The sequence below is a fragment of the Sorex araneus genome, chromosome 3 (assembly GCF_027595985.1).
Source record: "Sorex araneus isolate mSorAra2 chromosome 3, mSorAra2.pri, whole genome shotgun sequence".
NCBI classification, from domain to species: Eukaryota; Metazoa; Chordata; class Mammalia; order Eulipotyphla; family Soricidae; genus Sorex; species Sorex araneus.
In genome coordinates this window covers 39682414-39706346 of record NC_073304.1, presented here as the reverse complement: position 1 = coordinate 39706346, position 23933 = coordinate 39682414, and the positions used below count along the sequence as shown (strand labels likewise).

Genomic DNA, 23933 nt, shown 5'->3' with positions numbered 1-23933 from the left:
AAACTTTCAGATACCCAGGTGTTCAGACTGAGAATTCGGAGGTCTTCTCAGAGTGGGGACAAGCAGTCTCCCCTCACCCCACTCCACAGTGCTTACAAAAGCCCCAGCAGCCATACCCACCTCCTACAGACACCTCCAAATTCCTCAATACATAAATTCTAATAGGAGCACTCCAAACTAGATGGAAAGTAACACAGAAGCTGTCTAAACTTAATAAACAAAAATAACAGAAGTCTCAACTAGCAACAAACAATTTAGTATATCCTTAGAAAAGGAGTTAACAGATACAACAATAAATTCTCATAAAAATGATTTTCAAACATCAATTTTAATATTGCTATCTAATCTTTTTCAACTCTAGAACTGTATCGACAGTTGTGGCTTTTGTCTACATTTAAAAAATAAAGACAGAAAGAAAAACTAATTATGGAACAATAAAAACTAATTGTGGATTTCTACTAGAGATGTTCTGTTAGGCTCTATTCAAGATATTTTCATCAGCACCCCAAAAGAACCCTATAAAATAGCTACTATCACTTCAATTTTAAGAGGATTTTGAAGCATAATGCTTTAAAGGAAGCCAGAGAGATAGTACAGCATTCAGGACACTTGCCTTGCACACAGTCAACCCAGGTTCAATCCCTCCCTGTCACCTTTTATGGTCCTCTGAGCATACCAGGAATGATCCCTGAGCACAGAGCCAGGAGTATCCCTGATTACAGCTGGGTTGTGGCCCAAAAACAAACAAACAAAAAATATAATTTCAAGAGTTAGTTGAATGCAGCAAACTACTTTTGAAAGTCCAAATTTTTTTTTTTTTTTTTTGCTTTTTGGGTCACACCCAGCGATGCTCAGGGGTGTTACTCCTGGCTTTGCACTCAGAAATTACTCCTGGCAGTGCTTGGGGGACCATATGGGATGCCGGGGATCGAACCCGGGTCGGCCGCGTGCAAGGCAAACGCCCTACCCGCTGTGCTATCGCTCCGGCCCTGAAAGTCCAAATTTTTTTAGGTAGGGAACACTCCTAGTGCTGCTCAGGGTATCCCTGAGCTCTAAACTCTGTGCTCAGGATCACTCCTGTAGGTGTTTTGAGAACCATGCAGTACCTGGGATCAAAGTTGGGCCTCCTACATTCAAAGCAAGTGCTCAGCCTGGTAAACTATCTTCCAGACCTCAGAAGTCCAAACTAAATCCTAAGGTAGTGGTATTCCCCCAAAATCTTGAAAGCCAGTCACAAGATTCCCCATCTTAATGAGAATCTGGGGCCCTTATAGATTACTGGACAAATGAGGTAAATAAATGATTCATAAATAACAGTTGGACACAAAAGTATACTGAAAACACAAATACAAAAGTATACTGACACATTAAAAGCAAGAATTCTGTATGCAGGAACAGTCTTAGTTTGAAACTTAACTCCATTAAAGATGGAGTGTCACTTGTGATACTGTTTATTCATCTTATGTAAAATAAAGATAATGAAATACTTATATCTCACAAAGTTGTGAAAATAAAATAAACACCATTCATAAAATGTTTATACATGGTCAGTGAGATATTACTGTTAAAAACGACAGACGTCTATAGATACTTCCCTATTTACAAGACCATTACTGAGTCTGTTAAATTGAGTCTGTTAAATTTACAAAAAAATTTTTTCATCTATAAAAGAGTAAACACATTACTGTCACATCCTTTATAGTTCTCATATTTGATTAAGTTCCACTTTGAACTTGCTATGCTTCAGTCAACAATATAACAATAAGGAATAGTACAGTGGGCAAGGTTGTTGTCTTGCACACAGCGAACCTGGGTTCGATTCCCAGCGTCCCATATGGTCCCCTGAGCCTGCCAGGAGGAGTGATCCCTGAGTGCAAAGCCAGCAGTACTCCTGAGCATTGCTGGGTGTGGCCCCCAAACAAAAACAAACAAACAATATAGAATATAGTACAGCAGGGAGGGAGCTTGCCTTGCACGGGCAATTCCAGGCATCCCATGTAAGCCCCTGAGTAATTCCTGAGTGCAGAGCCATGAGTATCTCCTAAGCACACCTCTGGGTGTGGCCCCAGAACAAAACAAGAGCAACATCTTAAAAAAACAAAACAAGAGGCTGGAGTGATAGCACAGCGGGTAGCGCCTTGCACGCGGCCGACCCGGGTTCGAATCCCAGCATCCCATATGGTCCCCCGAGCACCGCCAGGAGTAATTCCTGAGTGCATGAGCCAGGAGTGACCCCTGTGCATCGCTGGGTGTGACCCAAAAAAGCAAAAAAAAAAAAAACACAATATGACACTAATATATAAAATCCTATAACTTAAAGTAGAGAAGTAAAATATAGACAAGAGACCCCTGATCCAGTAGAATCTATTATAATGTTTTAGAGGAATTTCAGAGTGTTAAGAGAATGAACTAAAGAAAGGTTAAATGCAACAGTATATTCTTGACTTCACACTAAAAATACATAGTTTCCAAAGTCAAATAAAAGTATAGATTATTAATGCCAACCAAAGTTAATAAAGAGAATGGTATTTCTTGCATTAAGCATTAAATTATAACAAAAGAATAGACTGATAAAATTTTACACTAACAATCGACTATATGTAACAATATTATACTTAAAATTTGTTCATATTTTTACTTATCCTTTGGAAAATCTTAAATCTAAATAATCTTATTTTGGATAGTACTGAGTCTATGACAATACTCAGTTAAATGTTACTAGAAAGTAGTGGAAAACATTTAATAAAACAAGAATGGCAGCATGTTAGTAGATATTCAAAGAGTGATAGGTAAATAATAGGTACATAATATTCTTCTAATCTCTTACTCCTTTGTATGTTTTAAATATTCCATAATTAAACCTTTAAGTTACAGACAGACCCTAGGCATTTTATTCTCATTAATTTGTGTAAAAATTTCATGCAAGATGTAGACTCATTTATTATAATCATCAATTAATAACCTACTTTTCAAATAGTGGAGTTTTAGAGAACAGTGTTTTCTCCAAAGGTTCAGGAGTTTTCGTAGATTCAGTTCTTAAAAACATAGGTATTTCAGGAGTTCGTGGAAAATTCTCAGTCCTTTCTTCTACTTCATCACTAGTCATTTCTGTTGGCTTTTCAAAAATTTCTGTACCTATAACCTGCATATTAAAAGTAACAACAGTACACAAATTAATGTTGTTAAATTAATAAAAATACATGCTGATGTTTTTATTATTGCTACTTAAAGACAAACTAAAAGGCTAGATACATAGTACAAGGTGTAAGTTGCTCATCTTGCAAGACGATGACCCTGATTTGATCCTTAGTGCCTCCTGGTTCTCCAAGCATCACCAAGAATTATCCCTTGGCATAGAGCTAGATATAATCCCTGAGGAAACCCAAGTATATCCCCTAACCAAAATGAAACATAAGAAGTAAAGTAAAAGTATATTTTTGAAACAGATATCAAATAGATCTGTTTGGAAAAATGAAAAAAATCATCTAATTTTTACTTTCTTCCTGAAAAAAGTAAATGATAACCAGAACATATTCAAATTGTTGAATAAATGTTTAGGACTTATATTTCTTTTTTTGTTTTTTTGTGTCACACACTATAGCGGGTAGGGCCTTTGCCTTGCACGCAGCTGTCCCGGGCTTGATTCCTCCATCCCTCTTGGAGAGCTTGGTAAGCTACCAAGAGTATCCCTGGCAAGCTACCGAGAGTATCCTGCCCGCACGGCAGAGCCTGGCAAGCTACCTGTGGCATATTCAATATGCCAAAAACAGTAACAAGAAGATCTCACAATGGAGATGTTAGTGGTGCCCGCTCGAGCAAATCAACAGACAGTGCCACACACCCAGTGGCTCAGGAAGTGCTCCTGGCAGTGCTGGGATTATGCAGTGATGGGGAGCAAACCTGGGTCCCCCACATGCAAAGCATGTGCTCCTATCCCTTGACCTGCCCTGCCCATGAATGATGCCTCATTTGTTTGTTAATTTGTTTGGTTTGGGGGCCACCCTAGAGCTATTTAAGACTTAAGTCATGGCTCTGCTCTCGGGGATCACTCCTAATGGGCTCAGGGGATGCTGGGAATTAAAATCAGGTCAGCCATGTGCAAGGCAAACACACAACCTGCTATACTATCTCTTTGGTCCCAAGTAATATCTTTATTATAATTTCCACATCATGCTCTAGATCAGAATGGGAAAACTTTTTTATGCCAAGGGCCATTTGTGGACCAAATAATACACAGAGAAGGGCCTGTGGCAACAAATAATAACCATATTATGTCTGCCTTATCCTGTTCTAGGGGCAGATCATACGATTTTACAGACCTTCACAGGATTAGCCTGTGGGCAAGATGTCCCCCACACTATTTAATTACATAATTCCATGCCATTTGAAAAAGCAATCTTGGTCTCATTGTGCTATATGTACCTTTCATAAATTCTCATTATATGTTCTCTGTTAAGACTGAAAACTGAATATTAAATTTCCTTATTTAAGAATCTCCTGCCCCCGCACCAGGCTGTCTTCACCAGGGCCCCCTGGGGGGGACGGGCTGAGTCTCCCTCCCCGCCCCAAGCAGAGCCCTGGCAGCAGAAAACCTCCAGAACCCAGCCACAGCCATGCTCAAGGTCACTCTCCAGATGCTCGGACGAGCCTCACCCATGAAGGAACTGGCAGAGGAGCCCAGGTATGCGGGACCCATGGTTAAGAACTCTAAGCCTGCTCGGATTGGGACTGGGCCTCCTCCCCCAGATTCCCAGTTTTCCAGTAGCCTGGCAGTCACACCCACTAACTGCCCCCCTGCCCCCAGACATGTAATCTCATCATCAGCCAAGATCCAGAGACTATAAAACAAGCTCCTGAAAGAGAGCGATGCAGAATCTCACACAGCAGAGCCTGGCAAGCTACCTGTGGCGTATTCAATATGCCAAAAACAGTAACAATAATGGACCTCATTCCCCTAGCCCTGAATGCAACAGGGATGAATGGAGATGTTACTGGCACCCACTCAAGCACATCGATGAACAACGGGATGACAGTGATACAGTGATATAATTTTTATAAAACTATAAATATGATTTCTCAAATGTTTGTTATTCCAAATTCCATTACAGAAACACAACTGGAGTGATAAAATGTGTTTTTTCCTTACAGTAGAATACTGTTTTTTTGGGGGGGTCATACCCGGCGATATACAGGGGTCACTCCTGGCTTTGTACTCAGGGATTATATGGGATGCTGGGAATCGAACCCAGGTCGGCTTCGTGCAAGGAAAACACCCTACCCGCTGTGCTATCGCTCCCACCCCTGCTATGATGTTTTCAACCCTTAATATTTATGGTAAATTATACATGAGTTTTCCACCTTAAAAAAATTTTTTTTCTTTTTTTGCTTTTTGGGTCACACCCGGCAATGCACAGGGGTCATTACTGGCTCATGCACTCAGGAATTACCCCTGGCGGTGCTCAGGGGACCATATGGGATGCTGGGATTCGAACCCGGGTCGGCCGCGTGCAAGGCAAATGCCCTACCCGCTGTGCTATCACTCCAGCCCCCTTAAAAAAATATTTTTAAGATATTTTTGTTGCAACTATTAGTCATAAACTGTTTCGAAAACTCATCAAATAATACCAAACAAAACTGTCTTGTCAAGCCATGATTTAGCTGTTGTGTCAAGATATATATAGTTCACTGTTGAAAATGGTATGTATTTATGTAAACCTTTTGAGACTTCATTTTTAATTAAAAAAAACTCTTCTAAGGACAGAATTTCTAACACCACATTGAGACCTCATGTAACAGCCTTCATTTTATTATATCAAAAATAAAATAGAGGGGCTGGAGCGATAGCATAGTGGGTAAGGTGTTTGCCATGCATGCTGCCAACGCGGGTTCGAATCCCAGCATACCATATGGTCCCCTGAGCACCGCCAGGAGTAATTCCTGAGTGCAAAGCCAGGAGTAACCCCTGTGCATTGCCGGGTGTGACCCAAAAAGTAAAAAATAAATAAATAAATAAAATAAGATAGAGATAATATTTTAAATTTGATATTATGCTTTAAAAATAAACTATAAAGACCATAAAGAGAAAAAGACCAACTAAAAAAGAAAACTACGTGTAGGAAAGCAAGTATTTCACTTACTTGTGAAGAACATTTTAATTCTCTTAATTGTCTTCCTGTTCCTTTATCTCCATACTCAGCATCTGTTTGTTATATGAGAACACTATTTTTTCCTTTTTGCAATTTCATTGAAAAGTAAAACTTAGTTGAACCACATGAAATTATGTAAATATCAACCAGGCCCCCCAAAAGGAACATTATGAGTAAAGATTTCAATTCCTCATATATTCCTCCACTGAGGTAACCACTTGTTTTTTGCTGTCTGTTTTTTTCTTTTGCTTTGGGGGTCACACCTGGCTGTGCTCTGGCTCAACACTCAGGAATTACTCCTGGCAGTGCTCAGTGGACCATACGGAATGCTGGGGATTGAACTCAGGTGGGCTGTGTGCAAGGCAAATGCCCTACCCAGTGTACTATCATTCTGGCCCCAGGAAACCATATTGACTTTTTAATTTAGTTAGTTTTGGGTCACACCTGAAAATGCTTAAGGATCATTCATGACTCTGCACTTCTGGCAGTGTTAAGGGGACATTATGGGATGCTGGAAATCAAACCAGAGTCAAGCATAAACAAGGCAAGCACCTTACCCACTGCTTATCTCTCCAACTTACCACTGCTGATCTTTATGATAATAATTTCCTTTCTCAAGTATTATTACTAAATGATAATATTTAATAACTATAAACAACAGTTTTCCTATTTAAAGTGTAATATAATAATTAAATTAGGTTTGGGTCTTTTTTTTTTTTTTTGGTTTTTGGGTCACACCTGGCAATGCACAGGAGTTACTCCTGGCTCTGCACTCAGGAATTACTTTTGGTGGTGCTCGAAGGACCATATGGGATGCTGGAAATCGAACCCAGTTCAGCCACATGCAAGGCAAATGCCATACCCGCCTGTACTATTGTTCCAGACCTTAAATAAGTTCTTGATTTCTTTGTTTAGCATATTTGTAAGATTCATCTACACTGCTACTATTTAGCTTATTAATTTCTATGGATGCAAAGTATTAAATATATAAACACAGGACAATATATCCATTTAACTTCAAATAGGTGTTTAGGGTTTTCTGCTTTGAGAAGAAAAAATAATGTATAACATTATTTTACATACATATCGTATGCATGAACATACTCTGTTACTCTAGAAATACACTTAGGATTAGAATTACAAGGTACAAGTATGTACATTTTCATTTTCAAAAACCGTACCAGTATTTATTGTAGCAACCAGCCACCCTAAGATACTCTAGGAAATCAATCTCACCAGATAAAATCATTAGTTCCAACTATAATTTGGGTATGATCGCAATATACAGTGATATATAAATGTCAGTTTGATAGTTATGAGATTCTCTATTGGCCTACATTCTCACCAACATAGAGAACAACTCTGCTAATAAGATGCAGGTATAATTATAGTTTATTTTAATATGTATTTTAATTTAAATGATTTGTTAATAATATTACATGTCAAAAAGTTTTTCTATTTGAAGTGCCTATTTGTGTATTTTGAACTGCCTATTTGTGTATTTTGTGCATAGTTCCAACTGAGCTGTCTTTTTCTTCTTTTTATATAAGTTCTTTATATGTTTTTGAAAAATGTCCTTTGATAGTCTTTTTTTAACTCTTAAATTTTTTTATTAAAAAACCATGATTATTAAATTATTAAAATTTCAGAATTCCTTTTCTATTTTGAAACTATTATTTTATTTCCCTCCACACACAGAGAACTCAGAGAGTGACACAGACAAAGCATATGCTCTACCACTAAGCCATACCTCCAGCCTTGATGTTTCATTTTTATTGAGATGTTGGTTTATAAGACTGTATTTTAGGGGCTGGAGAGAGAATACAGCAGGCAGGGGAGTCTCCTTGCATGCAGCTGACCCAGGTTTGATCCCTGGCACCCAGTATGGTTTCCAGAGACCACCAGGAGTAATCCCTGAACACAGAACCAAGAACCCTGAGTACAACTGGGAGTGGCCCAGTAACAAAAACAAAACCAAAAAAATTATATCAAAGGGTATAATTTTACACTTCGTCCAAATGTATATTACCACACCAAACCTACCACCAAAGTACCAATATACCTCCATCACAGAACACTGGATTCTCCAACTTCATTCCTTCACTCACATCTCCCTCTTCCTCCTCTGGTAATCTCAGTTTTTCAGTCTGAATTCAAGGGTTTGTTTGAATTTGATTTTATCTGTTCCCTTGCTTGGTTTTTTTTTGTATGCCACATATGAGTGGCATTCAATATTTGTCTTTCCTTATTTTGTGTGGTATGAACGCTTTTCCATCCCTGTTTCATGTTGTCACAAAAATCAAACTTTATCTAGTCGTATAGGTGGGTAGTATTCCGTGCATATGTACATTTTCTTTATCTATAAATCTGTCCTTAGGGAATAGAGATATTTCTGTATATGACAGTCTAGAAGCTTTATAATTTTGCCCCTTGAATTTAAGAAACAACTATTATTTTCAACATACAACATTCTTGGGGCTGGAGCGATAGTACAGCAGGTAGGGCATTTGCCTTGCATGCGGCCGACCGGGGTTTTAACCCCAGCATCCCATATGGTCCTCTAGCACCGCCAGGAGTAGTTCCTGAATGCAGAGCCAGGAGTAACCCCTGTGCATCGCCAGGTGTGACCCCAAAAACAAAAAAAACAAAAAACAAAAAACAAATCAACCAACAAACAAACACAAAAAATACAACATTCTTCAATAAACAAACTTTTACTGAAGGGCTAGAGTGATCTAAGCTCTTGTCTTTCAAGTAGCTGACTCTAGTTAAGATTCCTAGTACCAAATATAGTCCCCTGAGTACCACCAGAAATGACTACTAAGCAGAAGTAGGAGCAGCATCTGAACATCACTGGGTGTGACTCAAACATGCAAGACAAGTGTCCTACCTATTGTACTATTTTTCCAGCCCAACACTATCAACTTGGAACATATAGATAATAAGCAGGTGGAACAGATCACCTGTGACAGGTAAATAATTCTTGCATAATAAAAGAATATCCGGCTTCACAGAATGACCATATTGACTATGTCTCATATCCATACTGGCTGAGTATTAAAACCATGTAGTATGAGTATTATACCAAGATAAACTCATATTACATAATTATTCTGAATATGCTTATAGATATAGAATTTTTATGCTGAAAGAATTAACCATCTTAAAACCTGAAAATGAAAGTCAATATTTATGTGGTATAGATAAGAAACAGTGTAACTTTTATATAGTAAATACTCATTATGCATTACCTAAATCTCTTTTTTCAAACCATTGACTGCAATTTGATTGTTTCTGTGGGGTTAACAACCTAAAAAAAAAAACAGCAAACTTTTTATCTTCTGAGTTGATAATTCTACAAAGAATTTTCTATTTTTAAAAGTTACCTGAACTGCATAAAATCTTGAGAACTTTTAATAGTCTTAATATGTGAACATTTTGAATGTTTATTCATAGAAGAATCAATAAATTCCTGAATAGAAGAAATTAAGCATTAGAATTGGACACACAAAAAAATAAAAACTTTTTGTCATGGCTACTCAGGGTTCTGCATTAGCATTGTCAACCTTACTACCATCACATTATCAATATCAAAAACTACAAATAATAACTGAAATCACTTTCTTATAAAATATTAAGTCAAATACTGAGAAACAAAAAATGTTTAATATTTTCAAATAATTCAATGCATTTAATGAGTATAATAGCTATCCCTAGCAATAATTCTACATTTTAACCAAATAAACATTATCCCACATGCCTGTGAATCATAGCATTTTATCAACTGAACATATGAGTTCTGAGTCTATTCTCTAAGATATCTCAAAATCATGGGAAATAAAAGAAGTTGTTTATTATTTTTTAAAATTTTTAATGAATCACTGTGAGGTACAATTACAAACTTACAAACTTTCATGAGTACGTTCCAGTCATACAACAATCGAGTACCCCTCCCTCCACTAGTGCCCATTCTCCACCACCAATGTTCCCAGTATCCTCCCACTACCACCCCCTTCCCCACCCTACCTCTGTAGCAGGCAAATTCTCTTTTACAATCTCTCCTTTTGGGTGTTATGGTTTATAATACAGGTACTACGTGGTCATCATGTTCAGCTCATAGCCTATATTCAGCAAACATCTCCCATCCTGAGGGAGCCCTTCAAGCATCTTTTACTTGGTGGTCCCTTCTCTATCTCAGCTGCATTTTTCCACAGCATGTGAGGCCAGCTTCCAAGCCATGGAGCAATCCTCCTGGCCCTTATCTCTACTATCCTTTAGTGTTAATCTCCCATTATGATACTTTATATTCCACAAATGAGTGTAGTCATTCTATGTATGTCCCTCTCTCTCTGACTCATTTCCTTAGCATGATACTCTCCATGTCAATCCATTTATATGCAAATTTCATGACTTCATCTTTTCTAACAGCTTGCATAGTATTCCACTGTGTAGGTGTATCAAAGTTTCTTTAACAAATTATCTATTCTTGGGCACTCGGGTTTTTTCCAGATTCTAGCTATTGTAAATAGTGCTGCAATAAACATACAAGTGCAGATATCATTTCTACTGTATTTTTTTCCATCTCTGGGATATATTCCCACAAGTGGTATTGCTGGGTCAAATGGAAGCTCAATTTCTAATTTTTTGAGAAACGTCCATATTGTTTTCCAAAAGGGCTGAACCAGTCGGCATCCCCGCCAGCAGTGAAGAAGAGTCCCCTTCTCCCCATATCCACGCAAACACCAGTTGGTTTTGTTCTTTTGGATGTGTGACAGTCTCTGTGGTGTGAAATGATATCTCATTGTTGTTTTGATCTGCATCTCCCTGATGATTAATGATAAAGGCCATTTTTTCATGTGCCTTTTGGCCATTGGGATTTCTTCTCTGAGAAAGTTTCTGTTCACTTCATTGCCCCATTTTCTGATGGGATTGGATATTTTCTTCTTGTAGAGTTCAACCAGAGCCTTGTATATCCTTGCTATTAATCCCTTATCAGATGGGTATTGGGTTAATATCCTTACCAATTCTGTAGACTGTATTCTGGTCACTGTTTCTTTTGAGGTACAGAAGCTAAAAGAAGTTGTTTTAAAGCCTGCAACTTTGCTTTATATTTGTATTAAAGAGCTAATATTTTTATTTTAAGTTTTATATATAGGGCTGGAGCAATAGCACAGCAGGTAGAGCGTTTGCCTTGCACATGGCTGACCCAGATTTGATTCCTCCACCCCTCTCTGAGAGCCTGGCAAGCTACCAAGAGTATCTCGCCCACATGGCAGAGCCTGGCAAGCTACCCGTGGCATATTCAATTTGCCAAAAACAGTAACAAGTCTCACAATGGAGACGTTACTGGTGCCCGCTTGAGCAAATCGATGAGCAATGGGATGACAGTGATACAGTGAAGTTTTACATAATATAAATATCTAAACCACTGCCATATTGTTTGCATTGTCTTTTTCAACTCTTTCATGAATCACTCATTTTGAAGAGTCCCTAATTTTTTTATTTGACCCAAAATAAAAACTTATTTAAAAGGAAAAGTTTAGGGGCTGGAGTGATGGTACAGCAGGGAGGTGCTTACCTTGCACACTGCTGACCCAGGTTCATTCTCCAGCACCCCATATGGTCTCCCAAGCTCTTCAAGAGTGATCCCTGATTAGAGTCAGGAGCAAGCTCTAAGTGCTACTGGGTGTGGCCCCCAAAACAAAACAAAAATATGAATATTTCATTCCATTAAATTTTTTATTTTTCTAAAGTTGTTCACAATAGTTCATTAAAGAGAGTATTCAAATACCGATCCCATCACCATGCACCTTCCCACCAACCTAAGAGGAAAGTGTGTGAAGATTGCTGTATTTCATCCTGGAGCCACTTAAGCCCTTGTATAACATATATGTTAAACCCAAACAAATGTGTGCTACTTTTGGTTCCTCAGTGGGCTAGAGTTTAAGAGGTCGTGGCTGAGCGCTCCAGGACCTTCTGTGTCTTTTTCTTTTGGAAGCTTTATTTCAGAGTCTCTGGATCCTCACTATTGATGAGATTATATGGTATATGGCACCTGAGGCAGTTTGTGGGTGTTGCTGTCAAGCTACTAAAAAATTGGGGAGCTGGGGGGGAAGAGGTCCAGTCCCGTTCCAAGTGAGCTTGGAGATCTCAGTCATGGGTCCCACATACCTCGGCTTTTCTGCAGGTTCCCCTGTAGGTGAGGCTCATCCGAGCCTCTGGAGAGCAGCCTTGAGCATGGCTGTGAGGTTATATCCCATTAATTTCTGCCAACAGCTACTACTCTTAATTATGTCATCTCTTAGGTTATAAGAACTTTTATGGTCACAGGAATATTATCAAACTTATTTACCTTTTTGTTTTGGGGGCCACACCCAGCAGTTGCTAGGGTTTACTCCTGTGTCTGTGCTCAGGGGTCACTCCTAGTGGGGCTCACAGGACCATGAGGTGCTAGGGAGCTGAACCCAGGTTGGCTGTATGCAAGGCAAGGGCCCTATCCCCTGTACTATCACTCTGACACCCTTATTATCAAACTTTTTAAGGCTGATTCTGATAGGTAAAAATGGGTTTTATTTGCATTCATTGGTTCAATTTGCATTTCACAGACTCACACATGAATCTCAAAAGAGATCAGCACGCCACAGAGATGTTTCCCCACCCCCACACCAGGCTAATTTCATCTGGGGACCCTGGAGGAGGGAAGATATGTCCCTCCGCCTGCCCCAAATGAACCCCTGCAGCTGCAAATCTCCAGAATCCAATTGCTGCCACACTCACTGTCAACCTTCACAGACTCGTCCCAAGTTCCAGCCCCAACCATGAGAATGAACCCCCTGAAAAACCCAGGTACTCAGGACTTGTGGTTGGAAATGCCAGGCTTCATGGAGTCAGGAGCTGGATCCTCCTGCATTTACCCACCCTTCCAGTTTCCTGGAAATCTTATCCACAAACTGCCTCTGGGCGTCATTTAAGCGCATTAACGGCCATGACCCAGAGATGCACAAATGAGTCTCAGAAGAGAGCAGCATTCCACAGAAATGCCTCTGGCCCCCAATATTTAAATTTTAAAATTCCAGGACACTTCATACTATTCATAACAATACAAAATAAATTATTTAGCATCTGCCTATGGGGCAGTTTTGGGTGATGGTGGGAAAATTCAAAATAATGGTGGTGAGAAGGTGTAATGGTAGTGGGACTTGTGTTGAAACATTGAATAAAATCAATTATTTTGAGCAACTTTATGAAAAAAATTCAAAAATCAAAAAATATTCATTTGCATTTCACTATACTTCTAAGTATCCTATACTTCTGCTTTCCAGACACTTGGGCTGCGCCTCACGCATGAGTGAAGTCCTACAGAACCAGGTAATACGGAACTTTGTGACCTTGGACTCTAGGCTCAACGGGACCCAGAAACAGAGATCCTCTGCCTGCTTCCACCAATCTCCGGTGACCCAGGGGCCACACCCACAAGACCCAGCCTGCCAGCGCCAGATAAATTCCTCATCGGCCGACCTCCACTACCCAATCGACGCCATGCTCCAGACCACTTTCTGGACCATGACACATCATAAGCACTTCCCATTTTCCATCATTACCGCACCATATTTGATGGGGTTCAAATATGGTCTGAATCATCAGAACACCTATAATGGTGATTAGAGGCCGGCCTAAAAGCGTCCATTCCTCTCAAAGAGCCCGGAAACCTACCAGGAGTATCCTGCCCTCACAGCAGATCTTAGCAAGCTACCCGTGGCGTATTTGATATGCCAAAAACAGTAACAACAATGGGCCTCATTCCCCTAACCCTGGAAGAGCACCCAATATGGCAGCGTTAAGAAGGACGAACAAGGAGATGCTGATAAAATCTCAGGGCCAAACAAGGCTGTCAAAACATAGAAGGACTAAAATGACTATTTGCACTTTTAATGCATGTGCGCTGGCATCGGAAGCATCACTGAGGACCTGATGCTGCAAGGGCGGAAAATCAAGTACGACTATCATTGGATTGACTGAGACGAGAAGGCCATTTTTGACACTGGAGAAGAACTGTTCCTCGGAACATGTGACAGTAGAGTGTCGGTGGTGCTGGTGTCCTTGTCAACACAAACTTGGCCATGAGCACTGATTCATTCGAATGCTTAATAACCCGAATCGGTCGCTTACATTTGAACAGATGTGGCTTGTTAATGGCAGTTTCTATCTTCATCATCTATGCACCAACACTCAACTACGATGAAGAAACGGAGAAGTTCTATATGGAGCTGGGGAAATTCTATAAAGACCAAACCTTCTATAAGGTCACTGTTGGTGATTTTAATGCCAAGATAGGACCTGGAAGGTCACCCAAAGAATTCCATATCGGGACCCACGGCCTAGAATGGAACAAACAGGGTGAGAGACTGTCTGAGTTCGTCATGTTGACCAAGACCATCCATGGTAACTTGCAATTCCAGAAAGCCGAGTCTAAATGTTGAACATGGGAGTCTCCCTGTGGACAGTTCCACAATGAAATAGACCACATCATATTCAATCGACAGTTCTGCCTGACCAATGTCACTGTTGTTCCAAAGTTCCAAACAGGATCAGACCACTGTTTCCTTCGTGTGAAATTCTACTTCACGGAGCAGGGAGAAAGGGCTGCAAAGTTTAAGAAGAAAACTCCAAGAACGACCACCAATTGGGAGCTCTTTGGCACTATTGCAGCAATATGGGAAGACGCCCTTGTTCACATCAACAAGGAATATGATCGACTGGTTCAGCACCTCCATGATTGTGCAAGGAATGCAGAGAAAAAGCCACAAAAAGTAGCCTGTCTTCAGAAACTCTCGAGCTCATTTGCCAATGTGGTCTGGTGCGAGCCTCAGGCAATCACAAGCTAACGTCCGAGTTCACAAAGCTGTGCAGAGAAGTGATAAAGGAAGACCTCAAAGAGAGAAGAGCAGCAGTGTTGGCCAATGTGGCAGAAGCCGGGAAAAGTATTCTCAACACCTGTCCTTTGCCAACTCTAAGACCAAGCTGACTGCCCTCCGACATCCTGATGGATCTATCCCATTTTCCAGAAGGGCAATGGAATAGGTTATCCACAACTTCTACTCGGAAATCTTTGATAGCCACGTCCACCTGCCCACATACCAAATTACGTGGATGGATATGTCTTTCCCAGCATTCTCCCTTCCAAACTCCAACTCGACATTTCATTGGTAAAGAAGTGTACAGCACCTGGTACAGACAAGATCAGACCCGAACACCTGAATAATCTGCCGCCAGTACTCGTCAATACACTGGCTTGGCTCTTCACATGCTACCTGTCTGGATGCAAGGTTCCATCACAATAGAAAACCAACAGGACCATCCTGTTATACAAGAAGGGAGACATTCACAACATTGGCAACTATCGCCCAATCTGCCTGTTGTCTGTCGTCTACAAGTTATTCACTCGAGTCATCCTGAATAGGATTGGCAGAACACTAGACGAAGCACAACCATGTGAGCAAGCCAGGTCCCGAAAAGGATTCAGCACGAATGACCATATCCACATGGTGACCAAGCTCATTGAGGTTTTGCAAAAGTTCAAGATGCAAGGGTCAGGAGGATTGCCCCATAGCTGGAAGCCTGCTACATGAATGGAGGGAATAAGGCAGATGGAAGAGAGAAGGGATCAGTAAGAAAATGATGACTGGAGGAATCAGTCAGGATGGGAGATGTGTGCCAAAAGTAGACAATGGACAAACATGATGACCTCTCAGTGTCTGTGTTGCAAGCCATAATGCCCAAAAGTAGAGAGTATGGAGAACATTGTCTGCCATGGAGGTAAGGGGAGAGTGGGAAAGAGGGGTATATCGGGGATATTGGTGGTGGGGAATGTTCAATGCGGGAGGTATGGGTGCTTGATCATTGTGTGATTGTAACCCAAACATGAAAGCTTGTAACAATCTCACAGTGATTCAATAAAAATTAAAAAGGAAAACTTGTTTTACTAATGGAGTTGTAAGGAAAAAATTAATGAGTTTTTAACTTATAGGTCAAAATGAGTTTGAAATTTGAGTTTGATAAATGTGACTGCTTGCTACTTTGATTCATTTACAGCCTAAAAGTAAGTTGACAAGTACAGTAAATTTCTTTCCTTAAGCAAAACAGTATTTGGGGAGTGAGCTATATCTTTTTGTTAAACTTTTTAAAAAATATTTTAATAAGTGAAAACAACTTTTGAATTGACTTAGATACTTTTTATTTGTAAGTTTGATGAATACTGTAAACACTATGAATGCTGGGCAAAGTATATTAAATGTGATATTCAAATCCCCTTTATCCTTTTTTTTCATCTACTTAATTTGTTTCAATGGTAGAAACAGCCAGTTTCCTAGGCTATTCAAAGTATACTAATTGGTGGGGCCAGAGTAATAGTACTATGGGTAGGATATTTCCTTTGCCTGTGGCCTTGCACCCAGCACCCCCTATGTATTTGGGGGCTAGAGAGACAGTACAAAAAGAGGCCACTTGCCTTGTATGCAGCTGCCCCAGGTTTGATCCCATAAGCGATGCTGTGGATTGAACCTGGGTTGGCTATGTGCAAAGCAAGTGCCTTAACCTCTGTAACTCCCTGTGCTCTCTGGAGCAACTCAGTCAAACTTTTAAGATCGCTGATTTGTTCAAAATGATTTCTGGTACCTTGACTTCTATTTATAATGCTTTCCTGTTTTTAATTCTTCTCCTCCCCACATTTCTGCATTGTTAGACTGGATTTTTTTTTGTTTCCCCTCTTTTATTTTACCACTTAAAACTTACACATTTCCTATCTCTTCTGGTTATCAATCTTATATGTTTGACATAAAGGATAAATTTACAGCACAAATTTACATTTTTCTAACAACATACATAATTAGTATATCTGCTCCCTCTATTCTCAAACATAAAAAGAACTTCAGTAAACTTTGGTAAATTTTCATTTATCTTACATCTTTTTAACTATATTTAATAGCATCTAGAATTTCAGTTCCAGATTTTCAGATTTTTTAATATATAGTTAAAATATCTTTGGTTTTTTGGTTCTGGGGCCACACACAGCTGTGCTCAGAAGTTCTGGTTCAACAATCAGGTATCATCCCTGGTAGGACACACATGACCCATATGGAGTGCTGGGGACTGACCCAGGTTGACAGCATCAAGGCAAGCACCCTACCTACTATCCTATCTCTCCAGCCCCAGTTAATACATATTCAAACTTATTAAGGCCCACTAATTACTTTAGATACCTCTGCCCTATATCTATGTGTAATAATTGTAATTCATCAAAATCAACATATTTTTCATTGTGAATTTCTCTTTGGATGATTTCCATAAAAAAATGTGGGAACACAGAAGTGCCATATAAGGAGACAGCTTTCAGGATGGTATGCTCCTTGTTTCTCATGATTATCAAGAAACACAGATAGGGCTGGAGAGATAGCTCAAATGACTGGATCATTGGTGTTGCAAGGTCTCCGAGAACCACAGGAATAAGCCCCAAGCACCAAGTCCCTGAGTTCCAATAGTATGGCCCCAAAACAAAACCAAAAACAAAAGACCCTTTCAGAGTACCATCTATCCTTGTAAACCAAGATCTTATATATTCGCCTACAGAGTTAACCTATTGTTGAGGCCTAGACAAAGATGATATGCTTATGAATTCAATAGATAAAATAATAAAAGACCACACTAACTCCCACTAAAACAACCCAACCACTAACTCTATTCATTTTCCCCAGACCTAAAACTTCTGCAAGAGTATTCTTCCATGTAAGTTCTGGACAATTTCTCTCCCACTCCAATCTTTTTTGTTCCTACAGAAATGTCTCATATTTTGGTCAACTATGTACAAAGCTTGGTATTTTTAAATATATTTTCTGGGCTTTTTTTTATAAAGAAAGTTACAACATCTGTTCAAGTTGTCATATTTAAGTATTAAGTTTTTAAACCCTGCTATTATACTTAAGACTAATTCAGCATAGTTCTTTCTCTTTGTTGTGCACATGCGTGCACAAAACACACACATACCCACACAGACACGCACCCCACACACACGATGTGTGCTTCTTAAGTGGAAGCACGTTTATCTTATTTAAAGTAGACATTTAAGTTATATATTGAAATAGAAATACCTACCTGTGTATCATCCTCTTTTTGTCCAAAGTCAATACTTGGAAGCTTTGACCACTTCATAAAACATTCTTCTTTTTTGTCTAGGTTATTAGATAGTAATTATTTCAAATAAATTCTCGATATTGAATCAAATATTATACCCAACATTTTTTTTTTGATTTTTTTTTTTTATAATTTATTTATTTTTAATTAGAGAATCACCGTGAGGGTACAGTTACAGATTTATACACTTCTGTGCTCACACTTCCCTCATACAAAGTTTGGGAACCCATCCCTTCACCAGTGCCCATTCTCCACCACCCGTAAACCCAGTATCCCTCCCACCCTCCCCAATCCCATCTCCCCCCCACCCCACCCTGCCACTGTGGCAAGGCATTCCCTTCTGCTTTCTCTCTCTAATTAGCTGTTGTGGTTTGCAACAAAGGTGTTGAGTGGCCGCTGTGCTCAGTCTCTAGCCCTCATTCAGCCCGCAACTCCCTTCCCCCACATGGCCTTCGACTGCAATGTAGTTGGTGATCGCTTCTCTGAGTTGACCTTTCCCCGGAACGTGAGGCCAGCCTCGAAGCCATGGAGTCAACCTCCTGGTACTTATTTCTACAGTTCTTGGGTGTTAGTCTCCCACTCTGTTATTCTATATACCATAGATGAGTGCAATCTTTCTATGTCTGTCTCTCTCTTTCTGACTCATTTCACTCAGCATGAAACTTTTCATGCCCATCCACTTAACTACAAAATTCTTGACCTCCTTTTTTCTAACAGCTGCATATATACCCAACATTTAACCCATCCTTGTAAATTAAAAAATTAATGAAATATTTCATTTAAACTAAAATACAGAATTATGAAATTAAGTCAGTCTTATTATGTTATTAAAGTTATTAATATTACAGTAATTATGAATGTAATATAAAACCAGTTAATAAACCTACATCTTTATATTCTTATTTTAGGGGTGGCACACCTTGAGGGGATTAAAGATCACTTCTGGGAGTGCTTAGGGGACCATATGTAATCTTGGGGATCAAACCAGGGTTGACTGTGTGGAAGGCATGTGTCATATCTCTTGTACTACCTCTCTAGCCCCACAAAACATCTTTATAATGAGGAGCCAAAGAAGATATACTGGTGCAGAGGCTGGAGTGATAGTACAGTGGGTAGAGTACTTGCCTGGCACACTGCGAACCCAGGTTCAATACCTGGTTCCAGATATGTCCCTCAGACTCCACTGCCTTAGGAGTGATTCCTAAGCACAGCACCAAAAATTTCTTTTGGGGCCAGAGAGATAGTACAGTGGGTAGGGCACTTGCCTTGCATATGGCTGAGCTGGGTTTAATCCCTGTCATACCATCCCATATGGTCTTCTGAGCATCCCAAGGAGTAATTCCTGAGTGCAAAGCTATGAGAAAGCGCTGAGCACCTCCAGGTGTGGCCTCCCCCACCCCCACAAGAAAAATTACATTGCTGATGTTAATAACTAAAGGGAAAAACATCCAATATAATTTACCTAATCTGCAGATTCAATGAACATCACTCATATATCTCAAAACACAAAACTATATCCACCTTAATCATACATGCTTACAGCACAACTTCTCAAGTAAAAAAGAAAAGAAGATGTAATTATTTATTCTTTTCTGCTAGAATTTCAACCAGACCAAAATACATTTTTAGAATCATGTTATTTCTCACAGAGAAAAAACAGGTATCGAAGTCAAAACTTGTCTACTCTCAGTAAAAATCTAAGTGGTACTTTCCTAAAGCTATTAGTTTCTAGTTGTGTTTATTCCCACTTATACAAAAAAGTAACTGAAATTTCTTCTAGTTCTTCTTCTGTGTTCTTAAGGAAAATGAAGTATTTTAGTAATAAATATACTATACCTGATACTCTTGCTTCTGAAGAATGTATCTTTACTGATCTGACCAATGTCTGTGACACATGAGGAGGAAACAATTGAGTATTTTCAGATATTTTATTCAATGCAAGTACATGTTCATGCTCATCTTTCTCAAAAATTCTAAGGAGAAAAGTGAATTACATGACTAAGCTAGAAAGATTAATATATTTTAAAGTTATAATTATATAGTTAAATTTCTTAATTCTACAGATAAATGGGTCTTATTTTTGTGGAAGAAAGATTTCGCTGACATTTCCCAAATTAAAGAAATAACATTGGTCCTAGGGATTTGGCACAGTGGCAGAGCACTATCTTACAAGGCTGTCATTCATTCCCCATATTGCCTCACATGATAAGTGTGATCCCAGCACAGCAGAGTATGATTCTTGGAAGAACACCACTTGTGATCCCTAGTACCACAGCATGTGCAATCAATAGTGCACTGCTACCAAGTCTATGTAACCCCCAGAAAGCACCGAAATTAACTGTTAAATTAACAACAAAGATAATGTAGCACTGTAGCATGGTTGTCCCATTGTTCAGTGATTTGCTTGAACAGGCACCAGTAACATCTCCATTGTGGACTTGTTGTTACTGTTTTTGGCTTTTCGAATAAGCCACAGGTAGCTTTCCAGGCTCTGGCTTTCAGGCAGGATATTCTCGGTAGCTTGTCGGGCTCTCTGAGGGGGACGAAGGAATTGAACCCGGGTTGGCCATGTGCAAGGCAAATGCCCTACCCGCCTGTGCTATCGCTCCAGCTTCTAACAAAGATAATAGATGAGGGAATTTAATTTTCTTTAACTATTAATCAAGTTGGGCAAAATAGATGAGCATCGGGATGACAGTGATACAGTGATTAATTGAGTTAAATACTAATTTATATATTGATCTTATTTGTCAGTAATATTTATTCTAAGTTACTCTTAATAGAATTTTTATATTAAAAATTGTGATAAGTGAAATTATGATCGTTTTGTATTACAAATAAATAAATAAAATTAAAGGCACATTTTCATGGATAGGAGATAAATGAGTCAAGAAGAGAAAGGATCCAGAGAAGCAGCAAGAAAAGCTGACTTGGCAGAGTATGCTAAATAATAATAGTAATAATAATAATAATAATAATGATGAAGAGGGTAGTTGAACCTAAGTAGAGGAAATTTAAAAATAAAGGATGGTATAGGCAGGAAGGAAAAATGTAAAATATATAGCAGAAAAAGAAACAGTAGTAGGCAAAATCATTATTTTCTTTAATGTTTCTATATTTATTTTATCACCATTAAGATAAAAGTTTCTCGAGCAAGAAAGATAAAAGTTAAGAAAACACATTGTCATAGATCTAGTATTTTAGCTTATCTTCACTCTCGTAAAGAAATTTGCCAAGCCAAGGTCAGGGTGCCAAACAGGTAAACCCAATACTTCTGCTCTCACCATTGTGCCTATTTTCACTGGCTGACCCAATATAAATAAACAGGATGAGGGCCAGAGAGATGGTATACAGTGGGGTAGGATGTGTGCCTACCCCGCTGTATACTATGTATATACCATGGCCAACATGGGTTTGATCCCCTGAATCACATCCCCTGTCCCCTGCCATGAGTGACTCTCCTGAACTCAGAGCCAGAAGTAAGTCCTGAGCACTGTCAGTGTGGAACAATAACCAAAAAAAAAAAAAAAACAAAGACATGTACAGACATGACAGGTATAAAACAATGGATGTGCTACTGCTACCATCCTATCACTTTCTACACATTACTCTTGGCCTTACTAAAAGCAAGGAGATTTTAATACTAATTCACAATATTTAAAAATATAACATTTTATAGAAAATAAACAAAAAATACTTATAATAAATTATAAATACTATAATATTAGTGATTTGGTATAATATATAGAATCAAAATATCTATTCACATAAAATCTGATATTAAAGTCAATCTATACCTTTCTTCCAATTCCTTTTTGTTTTCCGTGTCTTTATTTTTTTCTTCCAGAGTTTCTAAAAGACTCTTGGTTTCATAATGTTTTTTAATGTGCTAAAAAGAAAAATAAAAGTGAAATTTTAAATATTAAGTAAAAAGCATTAAAAATGCTTTAATGATTTGAATGGTATTTGTGAAATTTGCAAAGGAGCCGAATTTATCAGTGAACCAAACTCATTTTACTTTCCTCACATTTCAGTAGTAAAACATAATTTCAATAAATTCCCATCTTTCTAAAAAAGCAGTTAAAAAACAAATAAAATTAAAAAGCAGTTAGAAGCAAAGTAGACACTGATTTCTCCTCATTGACATATAGTTCTCATGTATTTCAAAGGAAGTGGTCTCCAGTTCTAATTACTAAGATAATACTATTAGTTGGAACTTCCTACCTATGGATGATAAACATATATTTTTAAAGTAATTTTCAAAAATTTCAGAAATTATTCTTTTATTTTTATGCTCTCCTACACACACACACACACAGACACACACACAGACACACAACTCTCCTTTTTTTTTTGATTGACAAAAATGTTTTATTTTTTTTCTAACCCTTTCTCTTTATTCTTTTTCTTATTTTTTTAAAATTTTTTTTTAGTGAGTCACAGTGAGGGTACAGTTACAGATTCACACCTTTTCGTGCTTGTTTTTCCCTCATGCAATGTTTGAGAGCCCATCCCTCCACCAGTGTCCATTCTCCACCAGCAATGAACTGAGTATCCCTCCCACCCCTATCCCATCCCCCCAACCCCACCCCGCCTCTGTGGCAGGGCATCCCAATTTGTTCTCTCTCTCTCTCTCCTTTTGGTGCTGTGGTTTGCAACAGGGGTATTGACAACTTTTTTTAACCTGAGTGGCTTTGCAGTGTTCTCATACTTCTCAACAAAAGTCATATCTCAATATGTGACACCAGAAATGCATGCTGTACCTTAAAGGTAAGACAATTCTAGCTCTATAAAGCACAATAAATTTTCAAGATTAAGTTCTTCAAACCATGTACTATTCTATTTGCTTTGCTGATTTACTCTTATAGTTCTTTTAATAGTTTTTATTCCTGCTATTAATCTTGTTATTCCTTCATCCACTTTCTTTATTCATTTCCTCAAAACTGAGAGTTGAATACACTAAATATAAAGTGATCTGAGCAAATAAAATATCTAAGGCATTTCTCTATGTTTAGGCTTTTTAAAAATAGCTCTTCTAAGGGAACACCTAGTAATATGTGACTGGAGATCCTGCACGGGAAGGTAGATGCATGCTGTAAGTAGACTAGATACTGAACAGGATGACCACTCAATACCCCTATTTCAGGCCACAATACCCAAAAGGAAAGAGAGATATCAAATTAGAATGCCTCACCACAGAGGCTGGGTGGGGTGGGGGGATGGGACTGGGGGGTGGGAGGGATACTGGGTTCACTGGTGGTGGAGAATGGACACTGGTGGAGGGATGGGCTCTTAAACATTGCATGAGGGAAAAACAAGAACAAAAATGTATGAATCTGTAACTGTACCCTCACTGTGACTCACTAATTAAAAAATAAATAATTTTTTTAAAAAATAGCTCTACTAAGACTGCCAACAAGCATTCCATTACACTTTCGCACTATTACACACATAATACACAGGTAACAAAATATATACCTGGTTTAAATCGTTGATTTCTATTTCTATTTCATCTACTTCTTTCTTCATTTCAGATGAGCCTTTTGAAACATTGTTGGCTTGTTTGATAATATCTTGTGTTTTAACTCTCAAATTAACCCT

At 38.8% G+C, this 23933-nt stretch overlaps 1 protein-coding gene across 1 annotated transcript in view; it reads right to left on the bottom strand.

Moving 5' to 3' along the window:
* Positions 1-23933, bottom strand: part of C3H14orf39 (chromosome 3 C14orf39 homolog) — a 57235-nt gene that overhangs the window by 7986 nt on the left and 25316 nt on the right. Inside the window, exons 7-14 of the mRNA XM_055132073.1 lie at positions 23811-23931; positions 22130-22221; positions 20169-20305; positions 18294-18370; positions 9533-9618; positions 9398-9456; positions 6138-6199; positions 2967-3142 (exon numbers count right to left, since the gene is read on the bottom strand). Coding sequence (XP_054988048.1) covers positions 2967-3142; positions 6138-6199; positions 9398-9456; positions 9533-9618; positions 18294-18370; positions 20169-20305; positions 22130-22221; positions 23811-23931 — 810 coding nt within the window. The remainder of the gene's footprint in view (positions 1-2966; positions 3143-6137; positions 6200-9397; positions 9457-9532; positions 9619-18293; positions 18371-20168; positions 20306-22129; positions 22222-23810; positions 23932-23933) is intronic.